Here is a 22,024-nt window from a genome sequence, read left to right as displayed (position 1 = left end):
CCCCAGGTTTGCAGTGATTCTGGTGGTAGCGGGGACTTGGTGGTGCAGCAGTAGTTGCACTGCACAACAAACCGATTCCCGGCCATGGCTAACATAATTTGCAATTATCTCAACCGGTTCTGGGCCTGCTCTGTGTCAACCCAGCTCTAAATAAGTACCAGGCACCATGTCGGCAATAATAGGTACTCATTAACGGCACTTGTCCCGACCGTCTGGGATATTTGCCGCTGTGCGTCTGTGTTTACGGGCCTGCGGGCCTGCGCGTGCACTTCGGTTGCGAGCGATATGCAAATCTTTTGTTTACCACCCCTAATTCCACTTAGCATTTAAAGCAGTGGTTCTTAACCTGGGATGCACGCACTCCCTGGGCGTGCGAGATGCCCTTTTTGGGGGGTATGAGACATGCCAGATTTTTTTTGGAAGGTAAATCATCGAAATACAAATTATGCACAGACACATAAGTACAACTACTTATATTCTTGGTTCTTTCGGTAAAGTCACGTTAGAAGGGAAATAATAAAATAATGAAAATTAAACAATAAAATTCTCACGACGTTTCGATTGCAGCACAAGCAATCATCATCAGGTGTGAAAACCACAGCAAGAAAATTTGAAAAAAGTGGAGTGTTTTTTTTTTTTAGAAAAACGCCACTTTTTTTCAATATACTTCACCACGCTGGTCAGTGTGGGTTGGTGAAGCTGGATATAATGTATGAAAAATAGGAATAGGTTTAAGCCTTTCTGGAAATAAAACAGGACGTGTTAAGATGTTCAAACACCAAATAGAAATATTTTGCAAGGAATCAAGTCTGCATAAACCACACAGTACTTGTGGTGAACATGCAAACTAGATTGAATGGATTTGCTGTACTGCCCTCTGACGCCAACCAAGTATCCCTCCCCACAGTCGCCTATGACACGTTGTTGTGTGCACGTGTGTCTGTATGTGCTCGTGTGTGGGTATGCGATGTTTGTATCTGAACTGGTCTACTCGTCCGTAAATGAGTACCCGGTGCAGTGTGAACGTTCAGCACTGGGCAGTCAGCTGTCCACACCCCCATCCCGCGATAGTATGCCGTGCTGGCTGTAATCTTCGTGTCGGCGTCTAACCGTGCCTCTTGCACCTTCCCCCCGGGCCCACCGTAGATCGGAGGAGGCCAACAAGGCCTTCTCGGCGGCCGTGCAGATGCACGACGTGCTGGTCAAGGCGTGGGCCATGTGGGGCGACTACCTGGAGGCCGTGTTCGTCAAGGAGCGCCAGCTCCACCTGGGCGTCTATGCCATCGCCTGCTACCTGCACGCCTGCCGTCACCAGAACGAGCACAAGTCCCGCAAGTACCTGGCCAAGGTGAGCTTTGGTTTGTTCTTTTCTTCTTGGTTCTTTCGGTAAAGTCACGTAGAAGGGAGGTAATAAAATAATAAAAATAAAACATAATAAAATAATTCTCACGACGTTTCGGCCACAACGGAAGCAGCCGTCCTCAGGTGAAGACCAGGTCTGTCGGGGAGACAGACCTGGTGCGTGTGTATGTGCGCGTGCTTGTGTGTGCGCGTTACTTGGTGGGTGGAGTGGTAGTGCAGTGGTTAATCTGCAGCGCTACGAACCTGGTGACCAGAGTTCGATTCCCAATCACGGGCAATACCAGTGACCGGTATTTGAACTGCTCCTGGGCCACCTCTAGGTCGACTCAGCCTCAAATGAGTACCTGGTGCAGTGTGTAAACATCGGCACTAGGGAGATAAAGGTGGCCAGCCGTGGTGCCGGGCAGCCCCCCCATTCGTGTGCTGTGCTCGCAAACAGCACTTGCCCCAAAAGTCTATGAAGGCTATAAGAAGATCTTTATCTTTGGGCGTGCTACTTGCGACGATCAACAAAATGCTGAAGTAGAAAAAAATTGGTACGTTTTGTTGACGTGGCAAACCTTACTTATTGGCCACGGTGGCGAGATGTTAACTACCTCACCTGGTATACAGGAGGTCGTGGGTTCGATCCTGATCCTGACGCCTGTATTTTGGGAGTTTGCACGTTCTCCCTGTGGTTGTGTGGATTTTTCTCTGGGTCCTCTGATTTTCCCTCCACATTTAAAATAAACTTGCTGCTATAAATTTCCACGTGATAGCCCACTTCGTTGAGCTATCATTTGTGATAACCACGTCGCTTCCGAAAAAGAGCTATATATCTCAGTGGGCCTTACCTGGTAAAATAAAATTGTTATTTAGTATAAATAGGGTGTATGACACATGTACGCGATCTCTAACCCAAGGACACCTTATCACGAGCGAGGATATGGGATCAGAGGTTTGGTGAGGGTCAGAAGGCATGCGGTGTGGGCGTTGTGCTAAGTGAAGGTGGGGAGGGAACGAAAACAAACGGGGTTGGGTTAATAGCGGAACATGAAAGGAGATGTTTGGGTGCAGCGAGGCCGAGGCAAGGTGAGGGCAGGCAGCGTTTGCAGTCGGGCTGCGGGAATTCCTAAGATGTGTGTCGTAAACAATCAAACATTCACTGCTTGGGAAAGCCATCGTGGTGAAGTATGGTCAAATGGTCACATGACCCCCATGATCGTGTGGGTTGAGAGGCACTACATCCAGCAGTCGATTGACAAAGAGTTGTTAGTTATTTATTTGTTCGTCATCGTACCAATAAAATGTGGCAAAATACACATCAGCCCTCGAAATGCAATCGCATGGCAGCATCCCAAAATAAATAATTGTTTTCACTCTCGCATCCACCCACCTTGACAGTTCTTCTGTTACAGCTAAATGCCGTTCCTATACTCTGCCAAATCCAGATTGTGTTTAAAGAACCCTAAAGCTTTTACAGCTGCTGCTGTGCCAGTGGAGTGTGTCACAAGTGCCAGGGGAATGCGTCAAGGTGCCGTGTGAACCGGAGAGGCAAGTTAGCGCTAAACCGTGGATGACACTTGCCAACTCTTGCGAGCTGCGAATATTAATCCCTTTTGCGTGCCCCGGAATGCGACACACAAACCCGGCTCTCGGCCACGCAAAATCTGCGGCGGCGTGAGAGGTGAGTTGTGCAGGGACTGCGGCGATTTTTGTTTTGCCTTTTTGCCGAAAGATATCGGCTTGCCGTTATCAACCCGATCTACCAATTCTCAGTTTAACACGTAGGCTTTCGCGACCAAAATTATCCATAATAGAGGTTTTTAGGGTGATATCGCGTAAAGAATAATGTGTCGTCAAATACCGCCACCGCCCGACACGGCCAAATTAGTAAGGTTTTTCACGTAAACAAAACGTGCCAGTTAGTTACTAGTTCAGCACACCAGTGTGTTGGAGAGTGAACCCACAACATTTACATTTCGAGTACGACGTTTCACCTGTAATTACAACCAAGCCTCAATCATGCGACAGCCAGAATTGTGGAAAAATCCTCCCGTTTCGGTCTTGCATAGAGGCCGGGGTCAATGTGATGTCATCACAGTGAGCCAGTCAGGTGTGAATACCAGAGGGGGGTGGGTTAATGTAGTCTTATCAATTGCAGTGGCTATCTATTATTTGTTGAGTTATTCACAGTTAATCAACATACATCATTATGTATGTACATCATGTTTGTACATTCTGCCGTTTTTGGGCCCCACAAATCTCAATAGCCTGTTATTGGCTGCTCAAGGTTAATCGCCATCGACGTATGACGACCTGTATAGGCATTGACGGTGTTTTACATTCTGCTGTTTTGGGCCCCAAATTCTGTAGCCGGCACAGCTTTTGTTATCTCTCTCCATCTCTGTCTGTCCTCTGCAGCCCATAAAGCACTCGGTTCTTTCAGCCCGGCCCTTGATGTTGGTCCTGGGTCTGTCTCGCCCCTGTAGTCCATGCACTCTGCCATTCAGTAGTGAGTTTGGGGGTCTCTAACTCTGCCATTCAGTATTAAGAGTGGCAGTCTGTGCACTCTGCCATTCAGTAGTGAGTTTGGGGTCTTTCACACTGCCATTCAGTATTAAGAGTGGCAATTATATAACACTGCCATTCAGTATTAAGAGTGGCAGTCTGTGCACTCTGCCATTCAGTAGTGAGTTTCCTGGTCTATAACACTGCCATTCAGTATTAAGAGTGGCAATTATATAACACTGCCATTCAGTATTAAGAGTGGCAGTCCGTGCACTCTGCCATTCAGTAGTGAGTTTCCTGGTCTATAACACTGCCATTCAGTATTAAGAGTGGCAGTCCGTGCACTCTGCCATTCAGTAGTGAGTTTCCTGGTCTATAACACAGCCATTCTGTATTAAGAGTGGCAGTCCGTGCACTCTGCCATTTAGTAGTGAGTTTCCTGGTCTATAACACAGCCATTCTGTATTAAGAGTGGCAGTCCATGCACTCTGCCATTTAGTAGTGAGTTTCCTGGTCTATAACACAGCCATTCTGTATTAAGAGTGGCAGTCCATGCACTCTGCCATTCAGTAGTGAGTGTGCCGGTCTATAACACAGCCATTCAGTATTAAGAGTGGCAGTCCGTGCACTCTGCCATTCAGTAGTGAGCTTGCCGGTCTCTAACACTCTGCCATTCAGTAGTGAGTGTGCCGGTCTATAACACAGCCATTCAGTATTAAGAGTGGCAGTCCGTGCACTCTGCCATTCAGTAGTGAGCTTGCTGGTCTCTAACACAGCCATTCAGTAGTGAGCTTGCCGGTCTCTAACACTCTGCCATTCAGTAGTGAGTGTGCCGGTCTATAACACAGCCATTCAGTATTAAGAGTGGCAGTCCGTGCACTCTGCCATTCAGTAGTGAGTGTGCCGGTCTATAACACAGCCATTCAGTATTAAGAGTGACAATCCACGCACTCTGCCATTCAGTACTGAGCGCCACTCTGCCACTTGGTGAACTCTGACATTGAGTTTACCAGTCGCTGCACTCTCGCAGTAAGGGTTCTCACTGTCACCAATTTCCCTCGTGATTTCTGAACGGACGGTCTCGTTTGTTCCACGTGCCGTGGATGGTATGTGCACAGGCCGTTGAAAACATCGTTATGGTTATAATAATAGGAATCCCATCACTGCGATCATTCCTTAATGGACAGGCTGTTATCATCTATCCCTCGCCGGGTGAAAGCCTCCTAATGGCACCGCGTCGGCGCTGTTGGTTGTTTGACCGTGCTTTGCTCACGCTGGTCAGTGCGGATTGTTGAAGGGAAGGGGGGGAGGGAGTCTGTGGAAGCTCAGGACCAGTTCTGTTATCAAACTGATCTTAGCTGTGACCGGGAAGCGTAACAGCTGTGACGGTCCCACCTGATGACGGAGACTTGTGTTGCCTCCGAAACGTCGTGATTTTTGTTTTATTTTATTTTATTTTCATTAATTTTGATGTTTTACCTACGTGACTTTACCGAAAAAACCTAAGAATATAAAGCGGAGTGGTTGCGTCGACAGCGCTGTGCTAGACGCGCTGAGCCACGATCCCGGCGACCCGAGTACGGGTCCCGGCCACGCTAACACGGCCAGCGTCAGTGGCACGAGATCTATCTGAACTAGTCCTTTAGTCATTCTATATTAAACTAAACTATTTTCATTTTACCAGGCGAGGCCCACTGAGCTATGTCGCTTTTATTACCGAAGCGACCCAGCCACAAATGATAGGTCAGCAGAGGGCTACAATCGCATTAGTAGTGACGAGCGTAAAATGAGAGCGTGGCGACATGTTTTCCTGGAGACTCGCTCGGACTGGCTTGTCTGCCGGCAGTGAGTCGGCTCTGTTCAGCCCGATGGGGAAGGGGAGCCGGACGCCAGACAGACGAGCCCCCCCCCCCAGAATTGAGGCAGCCGGCAGATCCTAACCCGAATTAAACAGTGTAAAACTATGAAGCGGTTTTTATTTTACCAGGCTAAGCTGTGTAGGTCTTTTTCAGAAGCGAACCTGGTCGCAAATGATAGCTCAACGAGAGTGGCTGATCATGTGGAAATTTATAGCAGCCAAATACTCTAAACGTGCATTGATTCTTAATGTGGAGGGAAAAAGAGGAGCACCGGGAGAAAAATCCACACGACCACGGGTCGAGAAAACATGCAAACTCCAAATGTACAGGTGTCAGGGTCGGGATTGAACCCACGACCTCCTTATACCAGACGAGGTAGTTGACATCTCGTCACCGTGGCGCATTTCACCCGCCACCTACCCACCCACCACTCTCTCCAAAGATTGTCGTTGTATGTAAACTCTGAGCCGCAACAAACGTTCAGGCAGGTGTTTTGAGACACACCGGAGTGCACACCTTTCGTCTCGGGTGTCCGTTGACGCGCCGTGCACGCGGCGCTCGCTATAAATCTGTCACCGGCGGAGTAATCGCATGAATCGGGTGTGCCGGAGCACCGTTCGCGGTGAGCCCGGCACGAGCGGTTGGCGAGCAGGAATGTAGACCCTTGCCTTAACGAGCCGGCGCTGTTGACACGAGAACCGGCGGTGCTGCGAGGGCCGAAGAGGTGAGGGTGTGACCTCTGCAATTGCTTGCCCGTGCGACCACTCAGGAAAAGGGCCTCCGCGAGAGAAACCTCTGACAGGGATGCTATTTTGGTCCACTCCTCAACGTTGGCCAGACGTGTTGGAAGAGTTTTGGTGTACCCACACTGAACCCCCACCACCCATGACCTGCCGATGGACTAACTATGTGTGGAGGCGGTGGAGGGGAGGGCATTTAAGAAACTCGTCCCCCGTTTTTCAAATTGCTGCTGCGCCGGGTAATGGGTTCCAACCAGCGACCACCTGGATTGCAAGTCCCAGCGCGCTGACCGTCACAGCACTGTAGCGGCTCCCATGGCCGAATACTGTACCTACTTTTTGTAAACGAAAAAAATCTGCTCGTTTTCCTATTAAATTACAACTGTGCTGCCGTTGCCTTGAGACACAGACATTTCCATTCAGACCTTTGCAGCAAGCAGCTTACCCCGCCGCGCGTCAAAACACGCTCGCTGAAAATGACGTCGGAGAACGACTGTCGAGGTCGTGCCAGCGAGCTTCTCGTCCAATCACACTGCTGGTCACGCGGTGGCAGAGTGTGGTTGGCATGGGCCCTGGTGTCGGGATTGAAATGGGCACCGTTTACCTCCCCCATCCAGTTCCCACCCACCCTTCTTCGGAGGCCTGGGCTGAATTCCATCCCGTCGGCCCTGGTGCCTGCACACTCGGGAGCTATGCCCTTGGGGGCATTTATGAGTTGCCTGTTCATTAAACCTGGTTTTGGTTCGTTATCAGCATTGAAGTTTTTAAAGTGTATTTTGTCGCAAGAAGGTTAAGAGCTCAAAAGTGACCTGGGTCGCACAAGATTACAAAAGCGCGACTATTAAAACAAGTTTCAGCAACAAAGCAAATCGAAAATGGATGCAAATACACCCAGTGGAAAGAGGACCCAAAACAACCGTGTCACAGTAACAAATAAGAAAACGGTTGCACAAACGATCAGTTATATTTGTGGTGATTGTTGCACTCGCATGTAAACTGACGACGATTATGCCTCTAATACAGTTGTGACAAAGCTTGTTAATTTTTTTGTTATTATTATGCGAATTCATCCCAGGAAAGCCTCGCAGGCTCTCATAACTTTTTCAGGTTGGGGTGGAGGCTGAGTGGCAATGTTTGCAACGGATAATTCTAAATGGAGTAATTCGCAGGTACATATAAAAATGTAACATCGTTAGACCGTTGTCGCCCCACGTGCCGGCAGTTCTGGCTCTGCCAACCAGAGCCTTGCCTGCCTGCCTCTGCAGTCCCATTCTCTCCTCTCAGCCATAAGTGTGGCGGTGGCATACGGATGTGCGCGTGTGTGCGCGTGGCTGTCGCGAGTGTACTGATCGACCGGGACATTGACCGTCGGCCCCGGCGTGTTACGTGGGGGGGGGCGGTGCAGGTGCTGTGGCTGCTGAGCTTCGACGACGAGAAGAACACGCTGGCGGAGGCGGTCGACAAGTACTGCGTCGGCGTCCCTCCCATCCAGTGGGTGGCGTGGATCCCACAGCTCCTCACCTGCCTGGTGTGCAGCGAGGGGAAGCTGCTGCTCAACCTCATCAGCACGGTAGGCGATCGCATGGAGATGCGGAAAACGTCCGCGAGAGTTTTGCTTGTGGAGTTGTACCTCGTTTGGCTCGTCTGCCCAGGAAAGCCTCGACTCTTCTTTCGCGAGGGTCCCGCCAGGTTTTTTTGTTTGTTCGCGATACGGCGGGCGGGCGGGCGGGCGATGTCGCTACACGTGTAATCCCAGTTAAATAATTTTGCGGGTAGTATTTCACATTTTGGGGATGTTTTGGTCCAAGACCGGTTCCATTGTGTGGTTTTGTTTATAGCTATGGGGAGGAAACCCACGAACGCGGAGGAAACCCCCCACGCTAAACAGAGGGGGAGAACGTACAAACTCAATGCGGATTGACACCCCAGTCGGAAATTGAACCCAGGTCCTTCTTACTGTGAGGCAAGAACGTTACCACTTCTCCGCCGTGCTGCCTTAATTATTTTTCTTCTAGTCCCTTCCGCAGCAATGCACATTCATAGAACATACTATCCACACTTCTCCTGGATCTCTCCTCGGTTCGACTCGGATGGAATTGAGTAACCTGGTGCATCGCGTAAAAATGTCAGCGCTATGGAGACAAAGGCGGTCGTGTATGGTTGAGGCAACGCCACTTCTTCTTGTGATGTTCTGTGCCGGCCTTGATAGGTGCTCGTTAAATAAGCACTATTGCCTGCATTCGACGAGGATCTGTGTAATGTGTTCTCTTGCCAAGAATTCCAGCGGTTGGCAAAACAGCTAATGGAACGAGCCAGTGGTGGTTTTGGAGGTGGGATTTTATGTCTGTAAATAACAAAGGCGCCTTGCCAAGATCCTGTGGTGAATAAAGGAGTTGTTGACGATTCGACAGCGCTCCGTTACAACTCTCAAGAATGTACTTTTCTGGTCCCAATACAATTTCTCCTTGCACTAATTATATTTCTTAAATGATTTATTTTTATTCATGTAATAGGTGTGAGTTTTTGTGCATGTGTATCGTGGGCAGCTATGACTTACAGGTTAGCGCGTTGTGCTCTGAACCCCGTGACCCAATTCCCTGCTCGTGACCAGTAACGGTGATGAGTGTCTGTGTCTGAACCCGGCCCCGGGCACTCCTCTCAGTCAACTCAATCTTAAACGAATACCTGGTGCGATGTGTAAAACTAAATCGGCACTGGGGAGACAAAGGTGGCCGGGCGTGGTGTTTTACACCTACCCTCACGTGTAGGGCTGTGTGCTCGCTAACAGCACTTGCCCCAGCAGTCTGTCAAAGGCTATACGGGAATCTTTATACAGTGTATACATAGTGTGTGTGTATATATAGTGGTGTTGGATGCATTACGTACACGTGATGCATTTGTGATGTGCACTTGGTGTGCTCTACCCTGCGGCGGCAGTATCTGTGGTATTGCCCTCGGATCGCCGGTTCTGGCCAGTTCGTACTCTGCCAAACGTTTAAAAGCCGTTGCGAATTCCAATAATTATTTTTTACATTTTCCTCACCAGCGATCCGAGCACAATCCCCCCCCCCCGCCGTATGAATTACCGAAATTAATGTATCCCCTCCCGCTTTTTAATCGCCCCAGTTACGTGTACAAGGTTGGAGAAAGCGTAAGCGTGCCAAAATTTAATTTGGTTGGGGATAGCGGCTGGGAATTAATGTGAACCGTCTTTGCCGTGTCTGGTGGGCGTAGAGGTTTGGTGGGGGGGGGGTTATTTGCAGACCATGATTACGGGCATTAACAATTAAACTGTTTACACCATTGGTACCTCATTTGCCAGTAAAAAATATGATAATTTGTTTTTTACCCTTTTATCTGGCAACAAAACTGACACTTTTTTTACAAGGAGTCATGTTTGCTTAGACCACAATACCGGCAGTCATAATGCAAACAAAAAACATAACTCTTTTGGCGTCATCTGGTCCAACCCATGTGAGACTAGCCTCTAAGGAAAGCTGTCTCGGGTGTGGACCAATCAACTTCAAGGACAGTGCATACATTATCAGAGTTATGTTTTTTGTTTGCATTATGACTGCAGGTATTGTGGTCTATGCAAACATGACTCCTTGTAAAAAAGGTGTCCGTTTTGTTGCCAGATAAAAGGGTAAAAAACCAATGATCAATTACGCTGTTATTGGATGTGATGCACACATCACCGGTTCTTTGGGACGTTGCACTTAGCGAGATTTAACGAGACAATGAAATACATCTTACAAGCTTCCTCCCTTGGTATGCAGCCTAAAATGAAGGAAGGTTACTTTCCGTAGTCCTGCGCTACACAACTATGCTGGCGCGGTGTCATCGTTATCCAGTTCGCAAGATCTTTTGAGGGATGGAGACCGATAAGAGACAGTTTCATCCAGCAGTGGATTGATCGTGACGTTTTTACTGTTGCAGGTATCTCTTTCGTTCTGTTTGTGATTAGTGCCGCTGTGTTGTGTTGCCAGCTGTGTGTGTCTTTGGATATTTGGAGTTTTGATTGAAATGCCCGAGGCCCATGTAAATCAGAAATGGCTTTGCCAGTTTAATCATCGGCTTTAATTGTTCATTTAATGGCAACTGATCTGGAGCCAGCATACATTTCTTTCTAAATCGACCTTGTACCACATCTGATGAGAAAACATACAATGAGGATCATCTCACAACATTTACGGGGCATTAAAAGACACGGTGCCTGCGGAAATGTTCAATTGAACATTAAGTGAGCCGCACGTACATCAGGTCGGTAGAGACATTAGTGCAACCACCTTTGCCACTGCAGACTAAACTCTAGGCCTATCTAAGCTGTGCAGTATACTGAGTATGCCACAATAAATGTCAACACAATACCGGGAACAGGGTCCTGTTCAAATCAATTCCTGCGACATGAACACGTGTTGCCAATTCCTGAATTGTTTGGGTAAAATACCGTCAGTCCGGGAATTGGGACAGGTGGCAACTCCCGAAAGAGGTTGTAGGACGGGGGAGGTGGTGGGTGTTATTGGAGAGGCCATTTGTTGAAGGCAGAGGAGAAAAGCTTTTAAGCCCAGACATCAAGAGCACAGTGCATCAGGGCTACATAGTCGTCAGAGGGACGGTCCAGCAAAATCTATTGTTGTACAGTACCGATATGCTCCATAGTTTCTTCTCCCCATCTTCAGCAACGGGCACACTGTGGATGAGACGAAACAGTCTGCTTGTGCGAGTCCTCAACACGGTTAACATGATTTGATTAGGGGACGGAAACAAATGATTGCGAAGGAGAGAATAAAATGGCAAACGACTGTGTCGGCCGAAGCATTCGGAGCCACAGCCGAAGCAGCGGAAACGCAACATCAGCTGAGCAAATGGAAAACAGCGCGGCGTGGTGGTTTGCGCTTTGCACGATTTTCACGTGCGTGGATTTGCCACAATTCCGCGCGCGTCTCCACCGCGGAGCCCCGCGTGCGTGCGTGTGTGCGTGCGTGCGTGTGTGCGCGCGCGCGTAATGAGCACCCTTCGTAATGGGTCTCGCGGAGTGTGCGCAGGAAGCGCCGAGGGCATCCTTGCTCTTAACCTTCTTTTACCGTTTTCTCGTTTCTTAAGGTAAGCCGTTATTGATTAATGTTTCTGTCCGCCTCATTACGTGCTCCCGCAGTGGGGGGGTGCGGGGGCGGTGTATGGAGTGGTACGGGTGGTAACGCGCGCGGTCGGGTGGCGTGTGTTTTTGTTGTCTTTAAATGGGAAAAACAAAGGGACAAAGTTGTGCGCCGTGTTCAACAGAATAGATTGGGGGATTTACCGTTCTCGCGGAAAACATCCGCGCTGATTGCGTTGGGGCAGTTCAGAAGTTCGAATCTCCAACCGCCTTTTGTCAAACTTCTGCTGGTAAAAGGCCTCCTCTATCTCCATCCCCGTGGGAGTGGTTTGACCGCAATTCACGCCGTGCGGATATCACTCGGCGCTGATGCGAGCCCAGGGCTGGCGGTCGAATTTGAGTCGCCAGATTCAACGGCACCTCCGCTCCACCAATTTGAAATACACGGCTATGCAGCCTACAGGCCAGATTTCCCACTCGCTAATGGCGGTGTTGTTGGTGATGTTGTTGGTGATGATGTTGGTGGTAATGCTGCTCGCAATGAGAATGCTAAAAAAGGAATTCGTGCATAACTGCAGCTAATGATTATTATTTTTTTGATGATGATGATCCTTATGATGATGAAATTGTGGTTGTATTTGAAACCCGGTGAGGCTTTAGATAAAATAAAGGCCATTATCGTCATTATTATGATTATAACAGCTGTGCTCAATTGAGTACATTTGCCCCAATCGTCTGTGTGGCTTAATGAAGGATCCTTGCCTTGTTTGTGGGGAGTGGTAGCGTAGTGGTCGACGCACTGCGCTACGCACTTAGCAACCCCACCCACCTTCCCCGCGTTCGATTACCGCTCACGGATAACACCGGTGGCAAATCAGCGCGCGGGAGGAAAATTGTGGCCGGGCGTGATCATGGCCATGCCATGCCCTCGTGCACTGCGCCGGCTTTCAATAGGCGCTCACTGACAACAGCACCTTGCCCCACCAGCCCGGTTGTAGGGTATACGGGTGGGGCGGGAGGGGGTACTTTTGCCTCTTGTGCGTGACGTTGCCCAGCAATATCGGAATTTATTTTTTTTACACCGGAGAAATCCGATGCGCTATAAAGATCTTTTTCACAAATGTCCCAATATGTTGAGCTGCATTATTATTTCGGAGCACGCCACCCGCCGCTCGCACTGCAGTGACGCTCACAGCGTGCAGGCAGCACCATCACACCGCTCGTAGCTTCGAGCATTACATTTCTTACATTTCAACTGTGCTTTTTTTTCTCCCGTCACATCACTCCTACCCTGTCCCATTACCCACCCCTCTTCTCATCTTCTCAGACACGGTCTTTTGTTGAATCAATCGCGGGTGACTTTTTGGTCCCTGTAATAGGCCCGGGTATAAATGAAAAAAAATTCTAGGAGCAAACAAATTGTGCTCAATTGGGTCCCAGCCTGCCCCGCTCTCCCTGCCCCCCTCTCCCCCCCCACCGCTCCCCACTCCACCCCTTCTTCCCCACGCCTTCCACCCCCACCCCCCCGTGGCTGCAAGCCACGAGGTGATCAGAGTGATTTATATTGAGCGCGGCGACACTACCGTTGACGGCGCCGGCACGGGTCACGTCGGGAAACGCGTACCGGTCTCGGCCCAGATTCGCCAGTGGAAAAGGGAGTAGCGCAGAGCTCCCACAGCCCCAGGGAGGGTGACGTGGTGGCGCCACTCAGGCACACTGGGATTATCGCTTGCAGGCCGGCCACGCTGCGCACCGCTCGATCAGAAGACATCCGCCGCGTTGGCTGGCTTACACGATTCGTTCGGCTGATTAAAAGGAAGATGCAATCAAAAACGCACTTGGGCGCTTGTTTTATGACATCATCAAAACACGGTCGCTGCTTCACCGCAGTTGTGTAAATAAATGAATGAAAACGCCCTGATAAGGTTATCGTTCAAAATCCCGGCTCCTGTCTACAGGACAGTGCCGCAAGACGTTTGGGGTTTGAAATGTCCTCTTCCGCGCCCTCTACTCCATATAGACGAGCATTGTTGAGTGGCTCCCACCGTCTAACATTCTTATAACAAAAGATAATTAACCTGAGCGGGGACCCCGCCTGTCTAGAAGCCAATTACGTTGTCCCAGAGTGATCTCGCACGCTCCTGCAATGTTACAATTCACCCGGCACCTGCTCACCAGCTGATTTCATCGCTCCAGCTCCTCGGTGGCCGTACCCTCGGGCGCATGTTCCATTCCTTGACTGCCACTCCGTCGTAATTCTTGACCATCTGACAATCGATTAGCACGGTTGGCTACGTGCGGTGGGAAAGAAGTTCTACATACGTATATCATCCCTTCCAGCGACGCATTCATGCTGAAAACACAACAACAACAACTGCCATAAGCCACTAAGTGGCGGTAACGTCACCACGGCGCTTGTGCCAGGATATGTGCACGATAAGGCCGCACACATGCTTCTGTCTTTTACAATTTAAAATTAGGTTTATTCCAGCCCCGTGTGTGTGTTCTCTAAAGTATGGAATTCTTCCGAGGACAAACGCACGTTGCGAAAAAATTGTGGATAGTGCGTTTGTGTGTTTGTCCATTGTTTGAGTTATCCTGGGGTTTCGATCGAAATGGTTATTCTGACGCGGGTCAGAATGCCCTTTTTACTTTAACACAATCAGCAATATTGTTGTGCAATAGACGATAAAGAAAATTTGTTTTCGTGGATGTCGTTGTTTGTCTAGATTTTCTAGGTGTTTGCGTATCTAGCGGGGATGTCGCACGTGTGCGATGTGTTTTTGGCGGCGGCGTTTGTCGTTAATTTGTGTTACTTTCTCGGCGATCTGTGCGTCGTCTTTATACCTGTGTTGACCGCTTACTCGAGATGCCACAAAACGCTGAAAGGGAATGGAGAAAAAAATCTTCACTCGCAGAGCTTCCTCGTGCAACTTAATCACTTCCAGACAAATTATTTGCTGACGCTGCTGCTGCGTCAGCGGCGGTGCACAGGCAAAAATAATAAATCTTTATATATTCGTCAATAGCACCGTGCAACCTTCATTGTAAACATATCTAATAGGCGATGATTGGGGCAATGGCCCCTTTGGCCAGACAAGCAATAACAGCAGTGACATTACCGCCCTAATTGGGCATGTAATATCATGACGTGGTGGCTGGCTCGCTACGAAAGCCTCTTTTATCTGCGTCAGTCGATCAACAGAAGCGTAACAATGACCACATTAAATTTCGATTTAAAGCTTTCGTGACTGCAGGGATTCATCTTCTTGGTTCTTTTGGTAAAGTCACGTAGAAGGGAAGTAATAAAATAATAAAAATAAAACATAATAAAATGAAATAATTCTCACGACGTTTCGGCTACAACGCAAGCAGCCGTCTTCAGGTGCGTTGTAGCCGAAACGTCGTGAGAATTATTTCATTTTATTATGTTTTATTTTTATTATTTTATTACTTCCCTTCTACGTGACTTTACCGAAAGAACCAAGAAAATGACCACATTACTCTTCCCCAACAGCAACAAGATGGAAGGTGCCCTCGTGAGCTTCAAGATGTTCTCAAAAGAGGGCGCCGCAATTTGCACGTCGCTCCGATTCATTTTTAATGAGCTTTTGTTGTTGTTGTTCGCGCTTGGAAAGAAACCTGAGAGCACTCGGTGAAAAGCCACCACCTGTTTTGACAAGCGAACAACACTCACGTTCTGCGAAGCGCTAATACCATGACCGTCCCCCCCCCACCTCTGACACCTACCTGAAATAGCTCCCAGTCCAAGACGCCTAGGCGGGCGTGAAAAAGGAGGCCATAAAATACCCTGAGAAGCTCTGTAGAGCTTCCTCTGGTGCAGGCCTCTTCCGCCATCGGTTACAAGAGCGAGCAATTGCAGGGCTGCACCTCCACCTCTGTCATTATTTTGACCAACGGCCTTAAAGGATCTCTGCCGAAACTGTTAGCAGAAGCGGGACCTGCAGGCACCACCCGACGACGTCATTGACATAGCTGCCCCCCTTGCCCCCTCCTGACCCCCCCCTCCGCCCCACCGGAGGAGGAAATGACGGTGGCGCGTCAGAGTAAACGCGCTGCGTTGCGTCTCAATGAAGCTGTCTTCCCCCCCCCACCGCGCGCGTGCGAACACACTTCAGAGGGGAACGTTGATTACGCGACGCGTGCGTTAAGGGATGAGTGCGTCAGCGCCCCGCGCAACTCGTGAATGTTAAAAGTTCAACCCTTTTGCCCGAGTTAGTCTCGCTAATTGAAGTTGGGGGCGGCCGCGTGGAGGTGGGGAGGGGGGCGGGCACCGTTGGATAAACGCCTCCGTCTCACTTGCGCTAGCTCGGAATGTACGTACGTATGTGTATATACGTTGGACTTCTTTTGCACCATACGTAGCCAACCGTGCCAATCGGAGGTGCGGGGAAAGGACAAGAAACCAAATGCAAAAAATCGTGAAACACCGACGCACACCTTCAAGTCCACCTCTCGAGATCCTTGTTTCGATTGCGTGTTTGAAGAACCCATAGTTAAAGTTGGGTGCTCAGATGCGGCAAATAGGTGGTCTCGGTCTGGTCACCAACGAGTGCACAACAAAAGAACGTCGTCAGTTTAACACGTAGGCTTTCGCGACCAATATTGTTCATAATCAACGATTTTTGGATTTAGATCGCGTTATTTATAAATGTGTCGTAACCCTCCACCACCCGACACGGCCAATCAGTAAAAAAAGTGTCACGTTGACAAAAGACAAATAGTTCACTGCTTTAGCCCACCGGTGTGTTGAAGCGTGAAACCACAACATTTACAATTTGATTACCAGCGAAACGTCGTACTCAAATTGTAAATGTTGTGGTTTCACGCTTCAACACACCGGTGGGCTAAAGCAGTGAACTATTTGTCTTTTGTCAACGTGACACTTTTTTTACTGATTGGCCGTGTCGGGTGGTGGAGGGTTACGACACATTTATAAATAACGCGATCTAAACCCAAAAATCGTTGATTATGAAAAGAACGTCGTGTTCAATTTCACTGAGCTTGGCTGATTCCACCTCTTGAGAATCAAGAAAAACGTTTACTTCACTGGCATGCGACCAACCATCGTCTTTTTTGTTGTTGTTCCTAGTCTGGATAAAAGGCTGATTTGAAGTGATTTCAGAAGCAGCTGGATGACATCATCCCGGGCCATTCCCTGATACGTGGTGGTGCACTGCTGCCTGTTAGAGATTAGAGTGGAATTTTCCTTCATCCCATGGCACGATGCTGACTACCATTTGAATGTAATTGTGCTTCATTAGGTACTCCCTGACATCGCCTGACGTGCATGCAAACTTACACGTGTGTATGTGAGGAAGGGTGGTAGGTGCTCGCTAACAGAACTTGCCCCAACAGTCTGTTCAGGCTATGCGGGGGATCTTTGTCTTTGAAGGGGTGGTAGAGTAGCGATTAGCATACTGCGCTCCGAACCTGGCGACCCGAGTTCGATTCCCGCTCACGCCCAACACCGGTGACGATTATCTGGACAGCCTCAAACATCGCCACTTGTTAGACAATGGCGTCCGGGCGTGGTGCTTGGCCACCCACCGCCTCGTGTGCCGTGCCGGCCTTCATAGGTTCTTGCTAACACCACTTGCCCCAACAGTCTGTTAAGGCTATACGGGGGGGGGGGGGGGTCTTTGTCTTTGATGGGGTGGTATTGGAGAGCGGTCGTGTAGTGCATGGTGCACTGCGCTACCAACCTTGCGGCCCGAGTTGATTAAAATCCTGCTCACGACCAATAAAAGTGTCGAATATTGGAATCGGTCCTGGGCCACGCCTAGGTCAACTGAGCCATAAATTAGTGCCATGTAGACTGTTGTTAAAATCAGCACAGAGGAGAGAAAGGTGGCCATGCGCGGCATTGGCCACCCACCTCTTCATAGGGGATCGCTAACAGCGCTTGCCCCAACAGTCTGTGTAGAGGCTCTGTGGGGGATCTTAGTCTTTGCGCATCAGTTGTTGGGTGTGTGTATGAGAGAGAGTGTGTGTGCGTTATTTCCATAACACCTGGGTTCTGTCCTGTACCGGCCTTAATAGGTGCTCGCGAACATCAAGTTCCTCAACAGTCTGTGAAGGCTAGATGGATGTCCTCTGTCTGGTGTGTGTGTGTGTGTGCAGGTGGGCCGTGTCTACCCACAGGCAGTCTACTTCCCAATCCGTACGCTCTACCTGACGCTCAAGATCGAACAGCGGGAGCGCTATAAGAGTGGCGAAGTCCTGGCTGGTGGTGCTGCTGGTGGGGCCAGCAGTGGCAGTGGTGGTGGCGGCGGTGGCGGTGGTGGCGGTGGCACCGCCGACTCGCGCCGCACCACGCCAGCTGGTGCCGTAGCTCCGGGCTCGAAGCCTGGGGCGGGTGCTGCTTCCGTGTCGGGGATCGTGGCCTCTGTGTCATCGTCGCATGTAGCGTCCGGCTCGCCCGGACCAGGAGGAGGAGGCACACAGGAGCAGGCAGGCACCGGCATCGGTAAGTCTCATCATCCTCATCATCAACTGCAACATTGTCGTTGTCATCATCATCACGAATGTCTTCTCAGTTGTAAACTTGATCATTAACTTTGTCTTCCTATCATCGACAACATCATGACAGTGAATGTATTTGTCATTATCATCATCAACATTGCGCGAGTTTGTACTGGGGTTTGCGCTGTGATTTAGTGGTGGTGGTGGTAGTGGTGTGGTTGCTGGTTGAAAATGTGGTCGTCCCAACAGGCAGCGGTGAAGGAAAGACAATTAGACCAGCTCCGTTCTCATTACGTCTCATCAGTACAGTGTGTTAGAATGTTCGCTAGTGGTCCTGTGTCTCCTGGGAGCCCATATATGGAGAGGTCTTACTTCTACACCACGGGGACTCCCATTTCACACTCGCCTAAAGGTAACAATAATTCACAACTTACGCTTAATGCAAATTGCGAAAAGAAAAAAAAAACACATCAAAACAGGCTGGCAACATTTACAGGAAAGTGTTGGAAGTCGAACATCTGAGAGAGATTGGCCACAATCCGGACGATTTAGTCAGAGGCACTGATTGCAATGCAGCCAACCGTGGGAAATTCCATAGCGCTGATGCAAGCTTTGTTGTTCCCTGTGTCCCCTGCACCCCTGGCTTGCCCATAACAACAACAAAAACAATAACAACAACGGACCGCTTTGGACGTGACCGGCGCTCGGCTCGGCTCAGTCGGGAGTCAGCAGGTGCCCGGCTCCAGCCCGGACCCGGGCCCGATCCGAGCGACGGCGCCGATGTGGCGCTGCAGCCGCATCATGCACATGCAGCGCGAGCTGCACCCCACGCTGCTGTCCTCGCTCGAGGGCATTGTCGACCAGATGGTGTGGTTCCGTGAGAACTGGCACGAGGAGGTGAGAGGGGAGACGATCCGTCTGTGGGTGTGTGTGTGTGGGGGGGAGCGGTGGTGTAGTGGTTGGCGCGCTGCACTACGAACCTGGCGACCAGGGTTCGATTCCCGCTCACGGCAAACACCAGTGACGATTATCTGAACCGGTCCTGGGCCTCTCCTAGGTCGACTCAGCCTCAAATGAGTACCTGGTGCGGTGTGTAAACATCGCCGCTAGGGAGGCCAGGGCGGTCGGGCGTGGTGCTGGCCACCCACCCCCTCGTGTGCCGTTCCGGCCTTCATAGGTGCTTGCTAACAGCACTTGCCCCTACAGTCTGTTAAGGCTATACGGGGGATCTTTATCTTTGATCTTTGTGTGTGTGGGGAGTAGTGACTCAAAGTGCACCTGGCCTGGCACAGTGCCATGGTGACGTCACCGTCACTTACTGGCGAATGGCGGCCGTGTTGGTATTGGGGAGTAGTATAGCGGTTATCGTGCTGCGATTAGAACCCGGTGACACGAGTTCGATTCCCGCTCACGGCCAACACCATTGATCCAGGACCTCCCCTAGGTCGACTCAGCCTCAAATGAGTACCTGGTGTGGTGTTTAAACATCGCCAAGAGGTACACAAAGGGGGTCGGGCGTGGAGTTGGCCACCCACCCCCTCGCGTACCGTTCCGCCCTTCATAGGTGCGCTCTAACAGCACTTGCCCCAACAGTCTATTAAGACTATATGGGGGATCTTTGTGTTGGGAGTAGTGTAGTGGTTAGATCGACACTAATGAGTACCTGGTGCGGTGTGTAAAACATCGCCACTTGGGAGATAGAGGCGTGGTGCTGGCCAACCACCCCCCTCGCATGCCGTGCCGGCCTTCATAGGTACTAGCACGCGCTCCTACATTGGGATATCTTTGTTGTGTGGGGAGTGGTAGTGTAGTGGTTAGCGTGCTGCGCTACAAACCTGGCGACTCGGTCCGGGGCCTCCCCTAAGTCGACTCAGCCACAAAGGAGTATCTGGTGCAATGCGTATAATATTGCCACTTGGGAGATAGAGTCAACCATGCGTGGTGTTGACCACCCACCCCCTCGTGTGCCGTGCCGGCCTTCGTAGGAGCTCACTAGTCGCACTTGCCCCAACAGTCTGTTAAGGCTATGAGGGGGATCTTTTTCTTTGTGCAACGAGCAAAGTTGGCGCAGTGGGCATCACAGGTGACAGTCTTCTCAGTAATTCGACCCACAACACCTGGGCCTGCTTGCATGACCCCCTGCCAGCAGCGAGCCTTCCGAACTTCACTTGGCCTCAAAGCGCACCGATCCTGGCACAAACGCCGCGGTGGCAATTGGCGGAATTGTCAGCCCACCGAGGCACTGGTGTCAATTCCTCGTTCTAATATCGGTGGGCAATTGTCCCTGCAGAACGACCACCATGTCTCATTAGCTCCTTATTGTTATGACTCCCGCAACACTGGCGGACACGAGTCCCTGGTGTGGTGCTGTCATGTGGTTCATCAGCATTATTGATCAACGGTCGCCGCGTTAATCGATTTAACAAGGTGGGGGGGGGTGGGGGTGTGAAAAGTGTCCTGGATTTCATTTTTCCTTTTTACGGTCCCAATTATATTCCGTTCGCGTCGTCGGTGTCATTTGTGAATTGAAATTGGGACCCTCAATTCGTGCGAATTTATGTTTCCATGAAGGAGATCGATTGATCATTACGTCTCTTGGGCACACACGTGCAACGCAAGCTGTGGGGGAGAATATCGTATTAAGTCTCTTTGTTTTTAGCGTTGGTCCCAATTATATTCCGCCTGAGTTATCCTAGTCGTGTTGTTGTGAGACAGCCATTTCCGCTGGAAACCCCGCGCCGTCGAAGTGGAACGTCACCCGTGGCACAGAGCCTTGGTTCGCGTGGGGGCCCTGGTGAGATAGGCATTGAAAGTCGCCCTCCTCCCGTGCCTTCTCTCCACTCTTCGTAGCCCGGTGCCTGAGGCCCCGATGCCCTTACCCCTGCCTGCACACCCCATCGCTATGCCACTGAACCTTCACCCTCGGTGTCAGAACGGCCCCTATAGACGGTCACAAATACTTTTAGGGATCCCTTCAATGACTTCGAATCCACTCTCAGTGTTGCGTCTTCTCGCATCTTCGGATATGGATATTTTCATAATTTGTCAATCAAAGTGATTTAGATTTTTTTTTTAGCCCTCTGAAACAATTGAGTAGAAGGCTGCATCAAATCTTGTTTGTGGCGCACTCACTGGTGGTCAGACAAAGACCTTCTCAGAATCAGAATATGTATTTTTCCTGGAGGAATCCAATGAGCTATAAAGTTATTTTTCACACATGTCCAGTCAGGGCACGGGGTCAAAACGTTCCCACAGGTCCCGCTGCAATGTGACAACCGTGTCTAAATCATGGGTGGCCCAAACAGACCAAAGGACTGGTCGTGTCACGCAACAACTCTTCCATAAGTGGAACATTAAGGATGATCCACAGTTAGGTACATTTTCTCTGCACCCCCCCCCCACCTCTCCTCCTCTCCCCCACCCTTAAAAATACTTTCGTTCCCGATCATTGCTCAGTCAACCGGGGCAGTTAACCCAGTCACCTGTTTGCCGGTTGCTATCCTGAGGGCACCTGGCCCCGGGTTGATTGCTAGCAAGTGGCCTCTGTTTCCCCTCCCCAATGTTTGCATTATATTTAAAACTATAAAAAATAAATGTTTTATTTTACCAGCGAAGGCACCACTAAGCTATGCAGCTCTTTTTCCGAAGCGAACCTGGCTGTCACAAATGATAGCTCAACGAAGTGGGCGTATCATCGTGTGGACATTTATAGCAGCAACCAAATGCTCTGAACGCACTTTCATTCTAAATGTGGAGGGAAAAACCGGAGGGCCCGGAGAAAAATCCACGCAACCACGGGTAGAGAGACATGCAAACTTCAAATATACAGCAGGCGTCAGGGTAGTTAACATCTCACCACTGCAGCACCATGTATTGGGCTCTTGTGTAATACAAAATTATTACAAATAAAAAAGAGATCCACAGTGCAGTGACTTCGGACTCCCAAATTGAACAATCCATCACATCGCGAAATAACGGCATAATTCTAC

General features: G+C 50.0%; 1 protein-coding gene across 1 annotated transcript in view; it reads left to right on the top strand.

The window, feature by feature from the left end:
• Window positions 1-22,024, top strand: part of TRRAP (transformation/transcription domain associated protein) — a 139,165-nt gene that overhangs the window by 76,779 nt on the left and 40,362 nt on the right. Inside the window, exons 58-61 of the mRNA XM_078610768.1 lie at window positions 1,147-1,348; window positions 7,857-8,021; window positions 17,694-18,039; window positions 18,754-18,932. Of these exons, the coding sequence (XP_078466894.1) occupies window positions 1,147-1,348; window positions 7,857-8,021; window positions 17,694-18,039; window positions 18,754-18,932 (892 nt within the window). The remainder of the gene's footprint in view (window positions 1-1,146; window positions 1,349-7,856; window positions 8,022-17,693; window positions 18,040-18,753; window positions 18,933-22,024) is intronic.

The sequence above is a fragment of the Lampetra planeri genome, chromosome 35 (assembly GCF_965212315.1).
Source record: "Lampetra planeri chromosome 35, kcLamPlan1.2.h2, whole genome shotgun sequence".
Lineage (NCBI taxonomy): Eukaryota > Metazoa > Chordata > Hyperoartia > Petromyzontiformes > Petromyzontidae > Lampetra > Lampetra planeri.
Note: the sequence above shows the minus strand (reverse complement) of the source record. Positions and strands in the feature narration are given on the sequence as shown.